The 22,123-nt window shown below is 38.8% G+C and overlaps 1 protein-coding gene across 2 annotated transcripts in view; it reads left to right on the plus strand.

Moving 5' to 3' along the window:
* Window positions 1-2,271: 2,271 nt before the first annotated feature.
* The window catches only part of NKAIN3 (sodium/potassium transporting ATPase interacting 3), a 741,273-nt gene continuing 721,421 nt past the window's right edge, over window positions 2,272-22,123 (plus strand). For both annotated transcript variants that reach the window (XR_003120795.1, XM_025394001.1), the window contains exon 1: window positions 2,272-2,782. Coding sequence is in view for 1 of the 2 variants with exons in the window: in XM_025394001.1 (XP_025249786.1) it covers window positions 2,729-2,782 (54 nt within the window). In the remaining variant the exon portion in view is untranslated. The remainder of the gene's footprint in view (window positions 2,783-22,123) is intronic.

Here is a 22,123-nt window from a genome sequence, read left to right on the forward strand (position 1 = left end):
TTTAAATGCATTTAGTACAAATGCATTTTTCAACGGTCTTAAATTACACAAGGAAGAAACTCCAATTTGAGGCTATCAGTAAAGGCGGCAATGGGAAAGGGAGAGGTACAAGGGACCCTCCTGATCTCCTAAAATCATACCACATGGGTGATACTAACTCTGAATGTTAGATCAATGTACATTATTACACCTACTTAAGAGGGAACAGTTAGCTTCCCTGTGGGTAACTGCTATTTGTGTCCCAAGTTTCAGAGGCAGCATAGGGAATATGTAAATCTAGGAGCTCTAGAGTCAAATTCTTTGGCTTTGCATTCCTCTTCCTGGTTTAGCAGCCAGGGGAGCCCTTCCTCCTGTTTCCCTATCTTTTCAATGGTGATGTTCACAGCACCCACCCCATGAGGGTGCAGTCATCATTAAATGAGTGAACACGTATAAAGCACTTAGATGGGTGTATGGCACCTGGCAAGGACCCAGTGCAGGTTAGCTGCTAATATGGTACTTCCTAAATAAATAAAATCATGACAAAGTATACTGGGGTAAACATATGTGATTTGGAGAGAAGAAAGTGTCAGTATTTTTATTACCATCATTCATCACAGTCTCTGGAGATGAAGAGGTTATAACAGTTTCTGGAAGTTATAGATAGAAGACTTGTTCATGTCCTCTCACTTTTCAGCTGCTTCCTACAGCTTTTAGAGGGTCAATGGCCTGAGATGTTCTGCAATGTCCTTTTCTATATGCTAAACTACTTATTTTTCAGTGTTCATTTTTTCCTATTGTTTTCATCCATCAAGAATGATGACAAGTATGTGGATTGTGCATAAAGGCAGGGTGCTCACATGATCCTTGATCACTGATGTCTTAAAGCTTGGGTTAAAAAAGGACGGGGAGTTCTGACTCGACTTCTCCGTTCTCCACGATAATAACAGAGGTGGCATGTAAACAATGATGTTCTTGACCCTTTTATTAACGCAAATCCTGAAGTTATTCGTGTGTCCCTACTAGAATTTCAAAGATGTGCAGACTTCCTTGGGAATGATAACCGTCTTAAATTATAAACATAGATCCTGAAGAAACGTTTCAGAAAGAGGATAAAAATAAAAATAGGACTGCTTTTAATGCCCAAACTAAGGGCTTGAGCAGTTTCCATGTCTAGAGTGGAAGTATTAAAAATGCAAAGACGTCTTGCCTTTTCTTACCAACCTACCGCCAAGAACCCAGGAGGGCAGCAGTGGGCTAGAAACAGGGTTTCTGTGCCACATTCTGAAGACAGCCTTTTCCGAGATAATTGGCCTGCAGGCCTGTTCCCTGTTCTGGTGTGCTTTTGAGCTCCTTGCGCAGTTCCACCAGGTACAACAAATGCGCCCATAAAATCTGACTTTGAGCCTTGATGAAATGTAATCCTCTGCAGAACGCCTCCTCTCTGTTTTATTAAGTGGGAGAGAGCAGGAGAGTTTCCACAGGATTCACAGAGTTTGTCTGTATCTTAATTATCCGAGATCTGATTTCCAAATCCTTCTCAAACAATTTATTTCTATGAAGACATATTTATGCCCATTCCGGAAACCTTCCCCATTTCTAGAAAAAGCTACGCATCTTCTTCTTTCTCGACTTCTCTTGTCTGCCTCCCGGTGAGGATTTCAAAGGGTCTGTGAGTTGAAAACCCTAAGCCAGGTCTCCCCGCGGCGTCCTGGCTAGTCCCGGCGCCCTGGGCCAGAGCACCTCTCAGCCGCAGCGCCCCTTGCCAACCAACTCTGTTCAACTTTCCCTTTCAGACTCCAGCAGGGGCGTCCTCCAGGCAACCGGCTGCGGCAGGCAGAAGCGACCTCGCCTCGGAGACCCCCGACCTGAGAGCTCAACGCCGGCTGAACAGACTCACCCGCGCAGCGCCCGCCGGCCCCCTAGCAGACGGGCAGGTTCTGGAGCTCGGCCTTGAGCTCCGCCGCGCCCGCCCATCCTGGGTGTCTCGCGCCCCGACCCTTCCTCCCCTGACCCCAAGCCATCCCAACTCCCAAACTCGCCTCCTCTGGGGCAGCTCAACTAAGCCGTGTCCCTTCCGTTGCAAACGCATCCGACCACCCTCCCAATCCCCAGCACAACCCTCAGCGAGAAAGCCCAGCTGGGTCTACCCAGTTACACCGGTCAACGAGGGTCTCCATCGCCGCCGGCCGCCCTAATTCACGCTCATTCATATTCATTCTCTTTTCTCTGTGTCCCTCTTCCTTTCTCCCCAAAGACTCCTAACTAGACAGGCCGATCCTCCCCAGCGGCACTCCCTTTCATTCTTCCCCTCCCACCACACACACACACAGACACACACTCACACACACACACACCCGGACCCAGACAGCCCACTCCACTTTCCAGACGCCCACCTCCTACATACTCCCCTCCCCTAAACAGACATTCACCCACTAGCCATCTGTAGCCTCCTTCCGCCCCCCGCCCCGCCTGCCTGGCTCCCCCTCCCCAAGAAGCAGACCTGCACAGTGGGACGCAGGGACCCCCGCCAGACGCTCGGGTAGTGCACGCCGCACTGACCTCGGCCCGCCCCGCCGGGAAACTAACAAAGGCGGGCGCGAGCCCGGAGCCCAGGAGCCGCGAGCGGCGGCCGCGGGGCCAGGGAGCCTGGGCCGGGCCGGGCGGGGACTACTCCGGAGTCAGGAGGCAGCAGCTGCGGAGGACGCGGATCTCTGGCAGTCAGCGCCGCTCGGACGCTGCCGGCACCATGGGCTGCTGCACCGGACGCTGCTCGCTCATCTGCCTCTGCGCGCTGCAGTTGGTGAGTGCCCCGCGCGCCCCTGCCCCAGGACAGGTCCCTGCTCTAGGACCGGCCTCTCCGGCTCCCTCTGCGGTTTCGCAGCTCCAGGCAAGGGGCGAAAGGGTGAGCAGGGCGCTCCGCCCGGCTCCCAGCCTCCTCGCTGCCCGGCTGGGCTCGCACTGCTCTCCAGCCGCGGGCACTCGCTGGGTCGCCCCTGCCCTGCGGGAGGGCGCGGTCTCACCCCCGGTCCCGCGCGCTGGGGTTCGCCGCGCTCCCGCCGGGCGTCGCCACGCGGTCCAGGGGTTGCTGTCCAGGCGCCGGGGGAGTGAGAGATTTCCCTGCCCCTTGATCCGACACCTGGCTTTAGCACCTTCCGAGTTCGTGATGAAGTTACACGGGGACTTCCGGGCTCTATCTTCTTAGGATGATATCCAGGAATGTTGCTTAATTACACAATGTGTGTGAATGCCCAGGTTCTGAGGAGACAGAAGCTTCCTCAACTCTGTTAGTGAAGAGTGAGGTGGTTCTTACCTTCGGCAGGTTGAAAGGTGATGGTTAAGGAGTCTGGGACCTCCCGGAAGGAGATCAGGCTGTGTGCTTCAGCCCCTGCCCTTCCAATTCCGCTTTGGATTTTGTTGAAATGTTGCATGTTCAGGCGGCTACAGACTGACAGCTGTCATCAAGGAGAGAACAGAGTGAACCGGCTCCACTGGCGCGGTGCCTTGCAGAGGGAGTGTGTGTAATGGGAAGTTAGAAACTAGAGTGGAGAAAAAAGGGCCTTTCAGAGCAGAGCAAATGCTCCTCTTAATCCCTTTGGATCCTGGAGTGGCCCTGTGGTCTATTCCATGGTCACTTGAGGTCAAGGCCACAGACCTTTTGAGTCAAACTTGTGTGTGTGAGAGATTAATAGACATCTCCCTTGCGTTATACTTGAGACAGATTCTGAGTGCTCTGTCAAGCTTTCTTCGAAGCATTGTATGTTTTTTTCGAGTCACAAATATAAACCTAGCATATTTTGACAAGCGAGAGGAAAAAGCTTGCAATGAACTTTACTTAGTAATGTCATCCCTTGCAAGACTTATTAACTGAGAGATAAAATCGTGCTTTTTAGTAGTTAGTCCTTGTTTACATGAAGGTTTTAGAATGTTTTCACTTTTCTCTTGCCTCAGTGTTCCAGTCTCCCATGAAAACCTCACTTTGGATGTGCCCTTCATTGTTCACATAATGCATGCGTAATTTATGTATTCGTAGGTTTGAAATCAGTGACCACTTTTTAAGTCTAATGGATAGTGCCTTCTGTCGTGTGAAATACTTGAATGAAATATATTTTATAGTTTTCTTGAAAAATAATTTTAAAAATTTACAATATGAATTTTTCTTTCACTAAGAAGGCAGGAGCTTGATTTGTACTTTGGTTTTTAGAAAGGCACATGGTTTGTAAGTTGGAAAAACTGACTAAACATTGAGTCAACTGTTGATTCAATGTAAGATTATGGATAGGCACGCTGGATTGCATAATCTATAATGCATAATTTCTATTTTACATGGAAATAACAAGTAAGGTTTTTATGTAGCAGATTTATCAATGCAATTATGATTTTCTTAACAGGCATTGTGATGATAATGTTTTTGAGATTTCATCCATCAGCCAAGCATGCCCCTCTTTCCACTTTCTCAGTTGATACAAATGCAACTTATTTGTCAAAGCTTATCTTAAAATTCCATTTTTTAATGAAGTCTTCCTTGGTGCTCCAGGTAAAATCCCTTATATTCCTATAATCTCATAGCACTTCACTTTTTCCTCTGTTATAAAACATTTGATACACTCTTAAATAATTTTAGGTTATTAACACATATTTCTCACCACTAGATTGTAAGCAACTTGAGGGTAGGGACCATAGTATTAGTGACCTTTGCAAACTCTGCAAGTTGTTAGAGCTCATATTAGGAGCTAAAACATATTTGCTGAATTTCTGATAATACATAACATTTGCAATCCATACAGGGTTTTGACATAAACATTTCTTTTGACTTTTAAAACTATCCTGTGAGGTAGATACTCATTTCATTTGTTTGCAGGTGAGGAAGTTGATATTCACAGAGTTAAACAATTTATCCATAATCAGTAGTTTTTGGATGGTAGAAATATTGGGGTGATGGTAAGCATTTAACAACTGAATTGTAACCAAAACAAAACATATGTATATATTACATTGTAATATCATACAAGATAATCTTCTTTATGTAAAAGATGTGTAACTCTCAGCTGACAAATGATTAGCAGTAGTAAAATATGTAATAGTCTTTAGTGTGAATTCCATACAGCCATTTAATTTTGGCAGAATCTTTTTGCTGAGTTTGACAAACTCTTGGTTTTATAGATCTGACATGAATGCTGGTGAATATTTTTGTTTGCTTTAAGAAGAGGAAAGTGAAAATTGGAAGAAAATATTAGAACTTTACTTCATCAATTACATGAACAGATTCTTGGCTGAACTGGATAATAGTTTTTAAATACTTAAAAATTATTTCCTCAGTTTCTTTCATGCTATTGACAATGTAATGTCTATAGACATGACACACTTTTAGGTTTAATATGCATTACTTAAAATATTTCTCCATTATTTAAAAAGCCTAGACAATCAACGAAACAGTAAGCAACCACTGATTTGTGGGGTTTGCCAAATTCTTTGGTGTAGATACTTCCATCTTGACCAATTTCAAGTTTACCTTTATATAGCATTTCCATCATATACATGAGATAGGCATAACCTCAAAAGCATTGGTAAAGTAAAACACAGCAAAATAATTTGGAAGGAATAACTGTTAACTATTCAGTATCTTGGCTTTTAGTAGGATTTCTCTACATTTAAGTTTGCATAATTTATTTTTTAATAATGGCTGTATTTAACAACTAGCTCACAAAATTCCTAAAATCTAACAAAACTAATTCTAACTCCGAGTCCATATAAGCCTGCTTCAGCATATCATAGGGTAGAGATCCCTGTTTCCCAGATCGGGTGCACTTTCTACTGAAACCATTGTCTTTTTTTGCCCTTTTATGTTTTTTTCTGCTTCCACCAGCTATCAGACAATGGAGGTTATGAGGCAGTGAACTAACAAGGGTGTTAAAAGAGGATGGCATTGGGAAAACACATCTGCTGAAGACAATCTACATGCTCATGACTAAGGCTTGACTGGGAGGTCATCAAATAGATGGTACATTAGCTCCTCCTAAAAGTTAAAGAAACATATAAAAAGCTTTTCATTATCTTATTCCCATTTCCTCTGAACTACTGTCCGGAGTGGGAAAATAAAAACTCAAATTGGGAAATTTACTTGGAGCAAACATATCCTTTTCAAGCTAGTATCTGTGGATGAGCTTTGGTTTGCAAAATCTCAGTCATTGTCTACTTTCCTCACTCCACTGCTCTGGCTGTCTTTCATCATTAGTTTTTCTCCAGGCTTCTGCCCTCAAGGTGTTTGCTCCATGGTTTTATGTTTGTAATCTTCTTGATTTTCCTAGATGAAATTAAAGAGAAAGTGAAAAGTATGAATACAGGCCCATCAAAAACTATGTGAAATAAATTTTTTTTAAAGAAGTGATTCGTTACTGTGTCACTAATTCATCTAGTCATCCAAGAGCCTTTAAGTACATTTTTTTTTGGAAGGATACTTTCAGTTTTGCTTGTTTTATAATACTGTATATACTTATTAGATAGGTGTAATCTATACATAAAAAGAAACACTTGATCTTATGCTTTTAGCACATTCTTTTCAGGTACCACTTTTAAATAAACCTTAATTGCATGATTTCAAAGTCTGACATGCCACATCTCATTTCAGAGCCATTTTCTGAGAGTAGCCTCAGTGAAGCACTGAACTAATTTCGGCAGGTATTATTCCCACAGAGCTTTAGACATCTTTCCGACCTCACAGAGGTCAGACTCTGGCATGTTCAACGCAACTTTGGCATATTCAGCGCAACTTTGTCTCAGGATGTTATTATTACCCATGGACATTCATTGCACCTTTTGTCGCTTCAAGGTGAAAGTCTTACTATTAGACCTATGAATCAGGGAAATATAACTCAAAACTTTCACTGGACATATCTGTGGTACCCGAAAACCCTACAAAATTTAGGGAAAATAGGCAGCTTTTAACTCATAGATGAATATTTTTTATTGTAGAGAACATCCGACTGGGTACAGTGGCTTATGCCTATAATCCTAGCACTTTGGGAAGCCAGGGTTGGAGGATTGCTTGAGTCCAGGAGTTCCAGATCAGTCGGGGCAACATAGCGAAACCTTATCTCTACAAAAAATTTTAAAAAATTTTAGCCAGACGTGGTGGTTTGTGCCTCTAGTCCCAGCTACTTGGGAAGCTGAGGCGGGAGGATCGCTTGAGCTCAGGAGATCGAGACTGCAGTGAACTATGATGCCACCATTGCACTCCAACATGGGAGACAGAGTGACACTCTATAAAAATAAATAAATAAATAAATAAATAAATAAATAAATAAATAAATAAATAGAGAACATTCTCTTAAATTAAAGAAAACCAGCGTTTTTTTCTCACAGTGGAAATGAAGTTAAGTTTCTTTCTATACCACATTCAAACCACCTGTGAGTAAAGCACCTATGACACTAGAGTGCCGAGATAAATGTGTTAAGAGGGGTCTGTAGGGGGTTGGTGTAGCTGTGGTAACATGTTTTTAACTAAGTGCTGTGAAAGATGCAGCTCACCTGTCATAGATATTGGACAGCGAATGCCAAAATATATTTCTTGTACTATGTATTTATACTGATACTTTGGCTTTGACATGGTTTTAATTTTAATAGTTCTTTTATTCTCCTCTGTAATATAATTCTTAATCATTTTGTTTCCATTCTCTTTCTTTATTTCAACATTGTGGTTCATGTTATGAAACTTAGAAAAGATAAAGGTTAGTGAAATTCAAATTTTGTCTACTAATGAGACTTGAGTTATACTGTGACTGGTATTGAAACCATTCTGCATTAGCCAATACTGAAGGGTTACATCATGAGTAACACAATGAACTGTGGTGCTTGGGTATTGTGTGTGTGTGTGTGTGTGTGTGTGTGTGTAAGTGCAGCAGATGTGTTTGGATACATAAGGGTTCTGTTTTAGATACTTTAAGATTCTGAGACTTGAGGCCAAAGCTGTCAGGTACACGAGTGTGGAACCCGGAGGGCAAGCCTGGACTGCATATTTAGAATTAAGAATCATGAACAATATTGATATTTAAAAAGCCTTGGATGAGATCACCTTGGGAGAGAGAGTAGATAGTTGAGACTAGAACCAAAAATGGGACTTAATACAAGGTGAGTAGAGAACAAGGAGCCAGCAAAAGATACAGAAGAAGAGGTTGGAAAGAATCAACTTACTTTAAAAATAGGGCTGACATTTCAAGAGAAAAGTAAAACAAAACACAAAAAGCATAGAGCTGCAATCATCGCTAATAAAAAGGACATACACCAATAAATGATTATTATCAAATTGTATCTTTTGATTTTTTTTCTGAGAGGTTAAGAGCAAAACTATCATTTTAATAAAAATACATGAATTGTCATACTTTTGTATTCTGTCCTAGGAAGCCAGGTCTGTAGAAGCAAAGTCAACATAAGAAGTGATTTCCACGGCATGTAAATCATGCTATAGCAAGAGAGTCATTTTATTTAATGAGAATTAATTAACAAATAATTTTATTCAATGTTTAGTAAAGTACTAAGCAGTCATTTAAATTAGCATTAACATTAATACAGTTAACATAGATTAGTTGTAATGAATGACATAGACCTTTCAGTTAGCAGAGCATTTTGTTTTTATGAATAATTGAGTAAATAAGAGAATACTCTGACAGTAAAGGGCTGAGAAGAGTGTTATGGGAAGAATTTTGTCCTCTAAAAAGATACACTAAAGTTCTAATTCCCCATACCTCAGAATGTGATTTTATTTGGAAATGTGGTTTTTATAGAAGTTATTAAGCTAAAATGAAGTCATTAATTCCTTATGACTGATGGCATTAAAACCAGGAAATTTGACGCAAAGACAGAAAAGCACAGAGGAAAGACACTGGGATGACACAGAGAGATAAAAATCACTCATTAAAAATAAAAATAAAAATCAGAAGGGAAAACACGCAATTGGGATGCTTTGGGGAAAAGATGACAGACAAGATGTTACTGAGCTAGAGAGACAGTAGACCTTCCCTTTCTTCCAAGGTGCCACGTGAAGACTGAGGATTGGAGTGAGCCAGGGCTTGCGGGCAAACCCATGGAAGCCAGGGAGAGGCAAGGAGGGAGTCCCTTACAGGCTTCAGAGGGAGTGGGCCCTGCTGGCACCTGGATTTTGGATTTCTAGCCTCGAGAACTGTGAGATAACTTGCTCCTCTTGTTTTAAGCCACTTGGCTGTGATACAAGGAAACCCTAGGAACTTAATACAGAGAGAGAGCTAGTCTGGATTATGTTTTAAGGTAGAACAAACCTAAGTTTAATTAAAACCACTTAAATGGTGAAAGAAATGCTTATGTTCAATGTGCATATGGATTTGGGCTTATGGGTGGCAGAAGGTTGAGACGATGTCATGGCAGGGAAAATCAGAGTCAAAGGGTTAAGTTCTTAGGCCAGGAGAGGCAACAGGCCGGGCCTGAGGACCCCTAGACAGTGCTGCCCTCATGGGCGTCTTTGGATCAGCAGTATCAGAATCATCTGGGAGAGCTTCTCAACAATAGTGGCTCAAGCTCACCAGGATCTACTGGATAGAAATATTTTGGAGAAGGGCTCGAGAGTCTCAAATTATTGAAAGCTCCTTGCATGATTCTGAGGTAGATCAAGGCTTGGGAATGTTTACTCAAATGAAGAGTTCCCTGGCTCAGAAGAACTTGAAGAGAAAAGACTGGATACTTCTTAAGGCTATTAGGGGCAAACCCAATTTCTGAAGGTCAGTTGAGAGCAGAGTTAGCTGAGTTGCCACTCTGAATGTCCTTAGCTTTTTAAGATTTTAGGATGGATACTGGGTATGGTGCCTCATGCCTATAATCCAGCACTGTGGGCGGCTGAGGTGGGAGGATCACTTGAGGCCAGGAGTTTGGGACTTGCCTGGGCAACAAAGTGAGACCTGTCTCTACAAAAAAAAAAAAATAAAAAAATAAAAAAATAAATAAATAAATAACCAAACAGTAAGACGAATACCTGTAGCCCTGCCTCCTTGGAGACTGAGGTGGGAGGATTGCTTGAGCTCAGGAGGTCAAGGTTGCAGTGAGCTATGATCGTGCCACTGCATTCCAGCCGGGGTGACAGAAAAAGACTCTGTCTCCAAATAAATAAACAAACAAACAAATAAGTAAATAAATAAATAGAGTTTTAGAAGAGTTGCTTCTCTTATGGAAGCTTAATGTCTATGATAGCAGGGAATCATCCTAACAGACTCTTCGAGGTCTGTGGTCTGTATCAGAGGGAGTGTCGTGTTTCCTATCCTGAATAGGTCAGTCACTGAGACTGCCTGTCCTCTGCACATGTAGCATCTGGTGTATCTGCAGTAGGCTCTCTGCTCTTTTAGGTCTTAGGCTGGGTCGGGTTCACAGCTTGGTCTGGAGAGGGAACCCAGATAAAAGCCCCAGGAGGAAGTGGGTGAGGTGCCTCCTCGCAGCCCCTTTTGACACTGCATCTATTTCTTTAGCCTAGACAGGAAAGATCACTTTGCTTTGATAAAAGTGCCTCAGGGCTCATACTGCATGGTTTCAAGGTTTACTTGAAGTAAATGGTTTCAACATTTCTTCTAGAGGACACACTAAAAATGGTTGTAGACCATATTTGTGAGGCTGAGGAATGTTCCTGTTTCTGCTTTGCAAACCAAATTTCTTATTTTTATTTTTAATTGGCAAATAATAATAATATATACTTATGAGGTAATTTGATGTTTTGATATATGCATAAATTGTGGAATAATTAAAACAAGCTAATTAACACATTAATCACCTCACATATCATTTTCTTTGTGGCAAGACATTTGAAATTTACTCCCTTGGCAATTTTGAAATATACAATACAGTATTATTAACTATAGTCACCATGCTGTGTAATAGATTTCAAACTAGAGTCCTTATGTTTGTAACCCTGATCAGCATTGGTTTGAATATGTCCTTCTAATAAGTATTCATAAGAAAGTTCTGCAATTCTCATGACTTAAGCCTCCCTGACATATAACTATGAAATTTATAACATCCATCAGACCTTTTCTCTCTTAAGCTTCAGTTACTTATTTCACCTTTTATTTTATTAACTAATACTTCATATTCTTTAGGTTGAAATCTAATTTGTTTTTAATTCTTTAGGTTGAAACCTCCTTTCCCAGATTCTCCCTTCAGCTTGCTTGCCCTGACAAGAGATGTAATGAATTCACTCTCTGCAATGCCTGATTAATCTTCCTTAAGTGGAAACTTCAATCTGTCACTCCTCTTCAAAAAAAATCATGTCTCTGTAAGCTGCCATTTAATACCTTACCAATATAGAATTATTTCCTACTTCTCCAGGTCTGCATCCTCAGTTCCATAGGGACAAATTTCTATTTCATGAAAAACACATATTCATACTCTTGAACATATGTGGTTCAGGCTTCGTGAAGCAAATTTCAAGGTTGTAAAACTAAGAAAATGGAGATGAACACAATTCACTGAAATAGAAAGAAGTATTTATTTATAATGTGGTTTTTATTCTTTATAAAATAATGAATTGCTTTTGTTTTTGTCAAATTATATTCTCCATTTTAATCAAATCATTTTCATTCTGGTTACTTACATGTAGATTTTTGTTTTGCGTAGTCTTTTTTTTTCCCTTAGGAGGATAATCTTTATCAAAAGATTCTGGGAAATAAATCATTTTCTATCCCCAGAACATCAATAGTCTTTGCTTTTAAAACATAAACTACTTATTTTATTTTATTTTTTTACCTTTCTCTCACAAATTGTGCCTGTGATGTAGCAATGTATGTTTTTGATCTTTTGATCAGATTGACTGGGCATGGTGTCTCATACCTGTAATCCCCAAATTTTGAGAGGCTGAGGTGGGAGGATCCCTTGAACCCAGGAGTTCCAGACCAGCTCTGGAAGGACAGGGAGACCCCACCTCTCCAAAATGAAAACAAAAATAAAACATAGATGGTTGTGGTTGTCTGTGCCTGTAGTCCCAGCTACTTGGAGGCTGAGGTGGGAGGAGAATCAGTTTGGCCCAGGAGTTCGAGGCTGCAGTGAGCCTTAAATGGTGCCACTGCACTCTAGCCTTGGGGACAGGGTGAGACACTGTTTCAAATAAATAAATAAATAAATAAGGTTTACAAGCACTTAATACAAATAACTCATTAAAAATAAAAATAAAAATCAGAATGGAAAACACAAAATTGAGATGCTTTGGGAAAAAGATGACAGACAAGATGTTATTGAGCTAGAGAGACGTAGACCTTCCCTTTTTCCCAAGGTCCCAGCGTCTGAATGAAACCAAAATAGTGTGAGGAAGAAAACTGGAGCAAACAGCAGATCGGCAACATTGAAGAATTCAGGAGACAAGTAGAGTGTATTTGGCCCAAGGCCTTAATATTAGTTTGTGCACTGTGTACACTGCATGAAGATGTTCCTGTGTTACACAGAAATTTGGCACTTGCTGCACTTGCACGAACGGTATAGTGGGCATAGTGCTGGAGTATTGGTGCCTTTTGGCTTCACAACATGTTGAGAGTTGGATGATTGATAACATTGTGCAGATGATATGGAATGAGAGAATAAATATGTTACTTATTTTAAAAATAAAGCTGATGAATGTGAAAGTTAAGATTTATAGGATTTTGGACAACAATGAGAAGTTAAAAAGAAAACCACAAATTATTCTTTATTGCTTATTTTGATTTTCTTATAATACTTTCTATGTTACACTTTAACATTAATTCTGAAAAAGAGGAGAGATTTCCAAACAATTAGTGGATGCTTTGAGGTCAATTTTAGGAAGACTATTTGGCAAATACTTGATAAGGTTATATTTAGTATAGCTTCTTTCTTAGGTGCATCAAAAATTCATGCTTTTAATCCCCATTAACACTAATTGGTGTTAATGTGTGTGAACATGCATCTACAGCAGAATATAACACTAGACGAAAATACTTCATCAGTGATTAGTATTCAAAATGCCAATTAAATGGTAGTACATGCAAATGACGTATAGCACAAACTATCTAATTTACATTTTTAATTTGATATGTTTTGCAAAGATATTGAAATAAAATGGAAGGTAGGCTATGAATGCCCTGTAATGGAACATTCTTACCTTAGGTCTTGATAGAGTATAAGAGAATAGATATTGTAAGATAAGCATAGTAATAAACAAACAACAAAAATCGTCAGGTGAAGGCATTGACTTAAGTTGGAGAATGTGAAACACTTGAAGTAGTAGGTTGCTGTTCTGTTTGACACTGGTAAGAGCATCTGCAGTTCATTGAATTGGAGGAGAAACTTTTATCCATTGGTAAAGGGAGATGAAGGTGAAGGTGGGTGGGCGGCAGGAGTTGGAGTACTGACAAGGGCTCTAATTGCAAGAATTAGATAGCTTATTTTTAAAGGAAGCAAGGGGAAGATCTTGGCAGTGTTAATGATATTATTCATTTTTTAGATTTTTTTCTTTCATTTTTTGCATAGAGTAGCATTCTTTAGAATGCTTCGTTCCTTTATTAACAAGAAGTATTGAAACAGAATTTTAGTGATCAGTTTCTCGTAAGAGATATGAGCTCAACAGGGGTGACGATAAGTCATAAATATATTTCTCAAAGTTTCTATTCCAGTAATGAGAGGCACAGTAATACTTTGGTATTGATTAATATCTAGTATAATAAGAGTTTGCATGTGGGAAGCCATAGGCTACAGATGTTGATTGGTTAAAATGGTTAATTAAAGTACAAACAGGAGTGCTCTACACTGAAGTTATGTTTCCTGTGCTGGTAGCTAGCTGTAAATGATCATAATTAAGACAATGGGAGCTATAAATGGTTGTTAATGATAATTATTTATCAAATTTGTATTTAAAATATAAATTCTTGATGAAGTTCTTTCAAATTATAGTTTAGAAAAGTAACATTTCTTAACTTCAAGAGGTCCTCAAGAAATCATCTAGAGCCATTGTTAGCTCCAAAGCAGTTATGTGTGTGATGCTTCAATACTAAAGTCTCTCCTGTTGAATCTTAAATGTCTCTGAGAATATAAAACTTGCTTTGATTTCTATTGTCTTCTATTCATTTGCTTTATATCTGGATGGTGAACAGTAGATGGAGACAGTCATGGGCCGGAGCTGACTCGTAACAACTGGGGACAGCTTCCTGATAGGTTTCCAGGAATCATGTGAGCCAGTTGTTAAATATAGCTTTATTAAAAATTAACTATATAAACTTATAATTAAATTATATTAAAAACAAAAGTATATATATTTAAAAGTCGACACTTTCTAATGATTTTATTGCAGTATACTGTTATCTCTGCTCTGGGGGTTATTTTACATCTACATGGTACGAATTTTACATACAGTTTGTATGGTGGAAATTCTGTATAACAGAGGACTATCTATTGAGTATCTCTTCCCAATTGTACATCCAGTGACATCATATTGGCAGCTAAAAATTTTTTATGAAGTGTTTATAGCATAGAAATATCCTCCTTAAGCTCCCAAGGCCAGTTGTTAAATTATTTACTAGCATATCACCAGGTAGGGGCTTTCTTCATCAGGCCAGTTTTTTTCCCTGTACCAAATTGGAACTGATTCATAAGCTTTCAGTGTAACTAATTAATGCATGTATAGAAAGTATATTTTATAACCTAAGTGTTTTATTTATTGCTTTGAATACACCTGTAAAATTGTTTAAACATAAAATAGAAGTTTTTATTTTCAAAAAATTACAATATTAAATCCTTTGGCCTTAATAATAGCTTTTGGATCTCCCTAAAGTGTTCATACACTTTGCATGGTAACTGATTTGTTGGTAACTGATTTGTGGCTAAATGATTCAGAACTGATAATGGGTTATAGGTTGTACTTCTAGGTGAGTGACTAGAATCTAGAATCTCTCACTATGAGGGAAAGTTATTTTTGCTTAATGAGTGCTGATTAGTTCCCATGAGGTAAAGGTGGACTTACTCCAATACCCATTTCTTCCACCTGTTGGCATTATTGGTCCTAATTAGCTTCTTCCACAAGGATGTCAAATAATCAACGGTGAAATGATTGAAATACCTTTTGATACCCACATCTGGTTCTTCCAGACTGGGATAATCTGCATTTTCCATTGTCCCCACATTGAAATACTAAATATTCTATCTTGAAGAAGGCTTCAAGAAGGTGATTTATGTGGTAGCACACCAAAACTTATTTAGCTCGTAAAATGTCTCTTCTAAATTTTAAAAAGCAATCATTGTTACAATGTGAAACAAAATCCTCTTGTACCTCAAATTCCATTGTACCATTCTTATTTTCATGAGGCAGATATTAATATATTCTCATTAACAGATGAGAAAACTGAAATGTGGGAAAATTAAGGAGTATGTTGAAATTATATGTTATGCTATTGCTTAAAGCATGAGAAATGTAGAAATGCAGATAACAAAACTGTGTGTGTGTGATCTTAGATTAGATCTTCGATTGTAGTATTGTGACTGCATTAAAAAAGAGTCACTCTTCTGGACTTAGGTCAAATCTGTTGTGAAGAGTAATTATTTAAGCAAGCAATTTCTGTACATGAAATGTGATTTTTACAATGTAATCCAGATGACTTGAGTAGTAAGAAGAGACAATAACCCTGGGACACAGCTTTTTCTTTTGTTTTGTTTTGGCATTTCTGTTGGTAGAGGGTAGCTTTCCCTCATTATTGACATCTGTTTTAGGAATCCCTCAGGAGGAATCCCAACTTATCCCGAAACAAAAGAATGAAATGCAAGCTTTCTGCAGACCAAGTATTTTGCAATTTTTGCATGCTCTATTTTCTTCAGCTGATGAACCACTTCTGACAAAGCTTTCTCACTGTCCGGATATAATCTGCTAATACCACTGGGATCTACACTCACAAGTATCCTCTTCCTCCATAAAAGTTTAAGCCACTAATTCTTTTTGATGTCTGTTGGGAAACTCTTCCTTTTCCTTGTAGTATTGTGATTGCCAAAGATTTGAATGTGGCAACCAGACCACTGACAGAGTGTCTTGAATGCAGGGCCAATTAGAGGGAAGCACTAGATGAAGCCACTGAACCATTAGGAGGCTTGCAAAGATCCCCTAACACTCTTTTCATCTACAAGAGAGCTGTGGTTGGAAATACACAGATGGAGTTGTCCTTAGGGATGTGCTCTTCACGCATGTGGTTCTGTTGAAGCATTTTGCAAGTAGAAGACAACGTTTTGTAATATTTCACAGACCGTACATCATACAGAGGCACATTGGTCATCTATTATTAATATGTTTGTTTGGCCCAACCAAAAGGGTCTTTCTACACACTTTTTAACTCCTTCCCTACTAATGATACATTTATTGTAGGGCAGAGGTTTTGATTAAAGATATAAGTAATATGATTTTTTAGCTCAGTTTTTCTTTCAACACAACACAAAGTAAAACATATTAATTTTTCTTATTGATGAAAAACTGGTTTGGCATTTGCAAAACTCTGCATGAATTCTAATTCCAAATGCTTGATTTTTGTCCCACTATATTTAGGAAATAATATTGTTTTCACATTTAGAGGACCACATCAAGGCTAAAAAGATAATATCATTTAAACATATTTTAACATGTTTAAACTATGTATTTTTATATTTTTAGTTATCAGAAAATTTAATTTGTTTCCAAAATGCTGGTTAATTTTCATTCCACCAAATAAAGGTTTAAAATGCTCTTAGGAGAATGGTAGTCAAAACTCTTATAAAAATAGAAATGTACTTCTTTAGTCAATATGTAGTTTGCTTTGTATTAAATAAAGAGGTAATCTGAAATGTACATTTGGATTAAGTGCCAACTGTAATGTCTATGTACTTTTCATGGCCTAAAATGAAAGGAGAAACACTGGAGAACTGTTATCCCACAGGCATCAGAATTACACTGATGGGCCATCAGCTGCTTTGCAGCCATGCTTTTCTCCAAGGTGCTCCAGTGATACTGCAGGCTGACCTCATGAATGGATGGGTGAAGAATCACAACTAGATGACAGGACTAGCATTCTAGGAGCAATATTTAATGTGACATAACTTAATCCAAGTTGGTATATAATTATGATAGTAGTAAAAAATCAGATGACATTAGAAATAGATGTAACTGAAAAGACAGTGTAGTAAACCATTGCAAACTTAATAATCTTCATCTGTAGACCTAAGGAATAAAATCATTGAATATTTTTGGACTTATTTTCCATTCAAGTATAGAGGAAATGGTGCTTTGGGCAGGACTACGTTACATATTTATATATGAACGTCGATACATGCAATGATGCCAATTTACAAGAAAGTCCTGAGTACGAAGATCTAAACAGTAATAAACTACAGACAAAAGAATCAGAAACACAATGTTTTCTTAAGCAGTAAATATTGGAATGCCTAAATATAGGCTAATTGCTAAATATATGTAGCAATCCACTGAACATTGGTCAGATACATTTAAACAAAGGAATATGATAGTTTCATATTTCTCATAGTGAAGTATTTTCAAAACTATACAGTCAAACTTAAAGAGAAAGCTAATTTGGAAATGGTTCACAAGGAAAAATGAGGAAATTCATATTGCTTAGCCTAATGGTGGATTATTCGCCTCCTAAGGAGCTGTCTCAGAATGTTGAAAGGAATATATTCCCTGCTGGCCACCTGCTTCTGCCCTGTTTTCTCCATCCCTGGTGTCATTGTCCCACTTGGCATGTTCTGACCCACCCTAATTCCTGAGCCAATATTGGTGAAGTCAAGATAGTATGTATATTATCTTCAGCTCTGCAGTTGGTATCTATTAAAACATTAATTAAATACTTAAACTTCTCTGTTTTAGAAGTGGGAAGAATAACAAGGTAACAATATTGTAAGATGGCTGACTAGAGAAACTTGGGCACCTTCCTTGTTACTCCTTCCCCACTTGGTTCTCAAGCTTCCTTAGTGGTTCCCAAGGCTTGGTACCTGCTAACTAGTGATTCTACGCTATGTTATTGGTCTAGGCCTATGTATATAATAAAATGCAGTTGGAGTTTACCTGGCACCGAAGTTAGTTACAGCTGCTGCTTGTGTTCTGTGTCAAGCTCTTACTATTGAGAAAGATACAGGCACAGAGGCTTCTATTCCAATTTTTATGATACAGCATCCTCACCCTGCAGACCCCAGCTGCAGCTTGATGTGTCCAGCTGTCCATTGTGATGGTAAAATTACAACATCACAGTGCATGTGCCACTGCTCCTGGGACTGTAGCTTGGCTGTGTCACACCATGAATCTTTCTCACTAGCTGCATGTTTTGTGAGTTCGACACTCTTGTGGAGACTCTTGGAGGTCACCTGGAGCAATGTTTTATGATCTGGCCTTCTTCCATCCATATGGCTGAGAAAGGAGCCAGGTAATATTTCCAACATGGCCGCTTTCTTGACCTAAGAAAAGAGTGATATCAGAAGCATACAGCTTATGGCAGCACGTCATGGATAAAACAGGTACAAAAAAGGTGCCATTACAGAAAAGAAGTTTTACATTAATTTTAAGTCAGTATATAAGTGATCTATTCTTAACTGTCTACTGCCCAAATCATTATTTAAAATTGCTACCTGGGGCTTGAAAGTACATACATCCTTCTTTCTACTACTTCTTTGCTTTTCTCTTCACAGTAAAGCCATGAAAGTGACTATTCTATAATTAATCTCTTCTACAAACTGCCAGACATAATCAAATTCTGTAAACACTTTTGTCTGTGTTTACACAGACATGTTGTAACGCTTATGGAAGAATATTTGGGAAATTATTTCTGTGAAGATCTGTAGAATAGATTGGGGATACTTTTGTCCAAAAAGGTAGAGACAGCCATTATCGGAGTCAAAGAAATAAACTGAGCAGCTTTCGGTAAACATCTATAGACGTGTAATTGGTACATGGCATTGGCAAAACAAACATTTTTAATATTTATACATTTTAACAAAAATTTAAAATAAGGTAATTTTATTTAAATATGAAAGTAAATCTATTTTATATTTTATTTGTGTCTTCAAGCCTATTCCCTTCTTTATTCACACTTAAATTTTTAACACTCTGAAGTAGAGTCGCTGGAAAGCTCTGCATGGTGAAATCTTTTTGGCTGCATTTTTATAGTACACATTTTTATACAAAGATGTGGCATTAACACTGTAATCAGGTGACTTCAGATTTTTGCATGCAAGAAAATTTAAAACAATTCAAAACTTTTAACCTTTGTGTATGGTGTTTTTGCAGTTGAGTTTGAGATTTTTAAGTACCTGAAAGTTAGTGGCCTCAAGATGGTATGATTCCTGCATTTATCATATAACACCACAGTGCCAGTGAACAGTACCTTGGGGATCTATTTTTCAGAATATTCCACGGCCCACAAAATTGATTTAAATTGAGTTCTCCTTTGCTTTAAAGGAATTTGGTCTCTTCACCCTCCTTCTCTCCTTCCTGTCTCCCTCCGTTCACTCTTCTCTCTCCTATCCTTGGGTCCTAGAAAGTCTCCTCTTGGACTCCTCAGTGTGAAGAACTAAGGGAACACCGAGCAAGGAGCCCTGGACCCCTCCCCTGGCCTTACTCCATAGGAAATGAAGGCTCAGAGGATTTTGAGTGAAAGAATTAAGATTCTATGTTTTGTAAACACTGGAGTCTAAATAAGACTTCATTTGGGAAAGGAGTTGTACTACTGAAAAGAATCATAAAACCACTACTTTAGAGTGTGACGTGAAATAGTTCCAGATTTATGTAACCTTGGTAGGAATTATCATGCTAAAATAAATTAAGATTTCTCTCTTCATATGCTGCCTTCTTATTAAATGATGTCAAATCCCTTTTAGTAACATACACATATGAAAGAAAAATAATTATTTTAAATAGATATCAAAGTTTCAGACATATTCAAGGGACACATTGCATGAGTTAGTTTTACTTACTATGTGATTTAAAGGAAATCTTGAGAAATTATAACGTATGTCTCATGTAATAGTTGTAGTTGGCTCCATCTGAGGCAGGAGGCGGGACTCGACTCTGGAGGCGGGGCTCAGACACCAAACAAGGTTGAGGACTAGCTAAAACAGGGAAGAGAGAGAAGCGCCTGTCCCTAAGACAAGCCCACCAGTGTGCCAGGTCAGTTTACTGCTGCCATGGCAACACCTAGAAGTTGCTGCCCCTTTCCCTGGCAGTGACCCAACAACTCAAAGGTTACCACCCCTTTTGTAGAAATGTCTCCACAATCCACCCTTTAATTTGTATATAATTAAAAGCAGATATAAATATGGCTGCAAACTGCCTTTGAGCTGCTCCTCTGGGCACACTGCCTATGGGGTAACCCTGCTCTGCAAGGAGCAGGACCTCTGCTGCTGCTGTGCATTGCCACTTCAGTAAATGTTGCTAAGACCCTGACTTGCCCTTGAATTATTCCCTGGGTGAACCCAAAACCTCCCAGGCTAAGCCCCAATTATGGGGCACATCTGCCCTGCATCACATCCATCATTGCTGTAGTACAGTAATTATATTTCAAACATGTTTGCATGATATCATATTATTTTCAAAAGCGTAATAACTCTGGTTTCTGAGTTATTACAAAACATAAATATAATTATCTTATTGTGTTCCACAATGAAAATTTTGGAGCATGTAAATATGATTCAGAATTGAAGCAATAGAACAAATCATTCAATTTGATTTTCCTGCAAAACATTTTTCCTTACACAGAAAACTTGCCAGTTTGTTTCCTTTTTAACAAATTACTAAATCAGCGAACCATGGTAAAATTTCAGTGTTTTTAGGTTAAATATCAGCAGTTTCTTATGTTTCCGTTAATTATTTGTTATGATTCTCTTGGCAGATAACATGTGACATTAATACATTTAATATTATAAGATGGTTGTCTTCTCTACACTATTATTTCATGCTAATGTTCCACATTACTTTACTTTTTAGTTAACCTTTTACTATTCATATATATTTTTCTTCTATTTGAAGAATGGAAAGGGTCCTGCCTTACTTGCTTTTGTATTCCCCACAGTGCTTGTGTCCTGATATACACCTAACAGTTGTTCAGTAGGTATTCATTGACTTTTTGATAAATGGGTTATTATGTTTCCTACACTATCAGGCTAATTTTGGTCATAGGAAGCAGATAATTCAGGAAAAAATTGCTTAAACTGGTGCTACTGAAAATGTGTCCCATAGATTGTTGGTCAGAATACAAACTTTATTTCTGATCTGTAAGTAGCCAAGTAATTAAGAGTATGCATTTAGAAACATTTATAGCAATTTTAATGTATCATGATATCCAATGGCTGGTCATTTATCCTAGGAATTTGTTTTTATTGTATTTCACAATAGTTTTTGTCCTCAAGTGATTGAAAATGTAAAAAAAATATAATTTCTTAACCACAGGGTGTTTAAGAAGCACAGATTTAGACAATGGGTATTTATTAATAACAAATCTCACATAGTAAGAAATCAAGGAAGAAATAGTTACTGGGTTGGGGTTCAACAATGTTTAATAGTGGTAGGGCTCCAAGTTGATGTTTCTTGGGTTCCCTTGGTCTTCCAGCTTAGCTACAATATGCCATCAGCAGTTACAAGCCTCATGCTTTCACATGAAAATACTCAACTGGAGAAGGAAAAGGACAGATGCAGAACAGCCTCTTCTCTCTGACAGCTCTCTTTTTGTCTGGAGAGAAAGACTGTCCATATCTAGAAGACTGTTCATACTTCTTTCCATATCTAATTGACCAGAACTGCATCCCTGTCTTCCCCTGGATCAATCCCTGTAAAATGGTCCTGGCTTAGTCCAGTGTGATCTATCCTCTGGGTGGGACACCTAGCTGCATGACCAGAGTCAGGGATCTCTCAGCAAGAAGGACTGGAGAATGGCTGTTCTGCAAATTTCTCCAAAGACCTAAAATTATCAGAAATTGACATCACCACTGACAGTGTTTCAATAAGTGGGAAGGTATAATAATAATAGCTCATGTTTATGCAATGGCTGTTATGTTAGGTATTCTGCATAACTCTTCATATTTTGTAAAACTTCCCTCCACACAGTCAGTATTATCCCTCTTTTATAGATAGGAAAAAGGAGACATCAATAAGTTAAGTGTTTTACCCACGGTCACATCG

The sequence above is a fragment of the Theropithecus gelada genome, chromosome 8 (genome assembly GCF_003255815.1).
Source record: "Theropithecus gelada isolate Dixy chromosome 8, Tgel_1.0, whole genome shotgun sequence".
Lineage (NCBI taxonomy): Eukaryota > Metazoa > Chordata > Mammalia > Primates > Cercopithecidae > Theropithecus > Theropithecus gelada.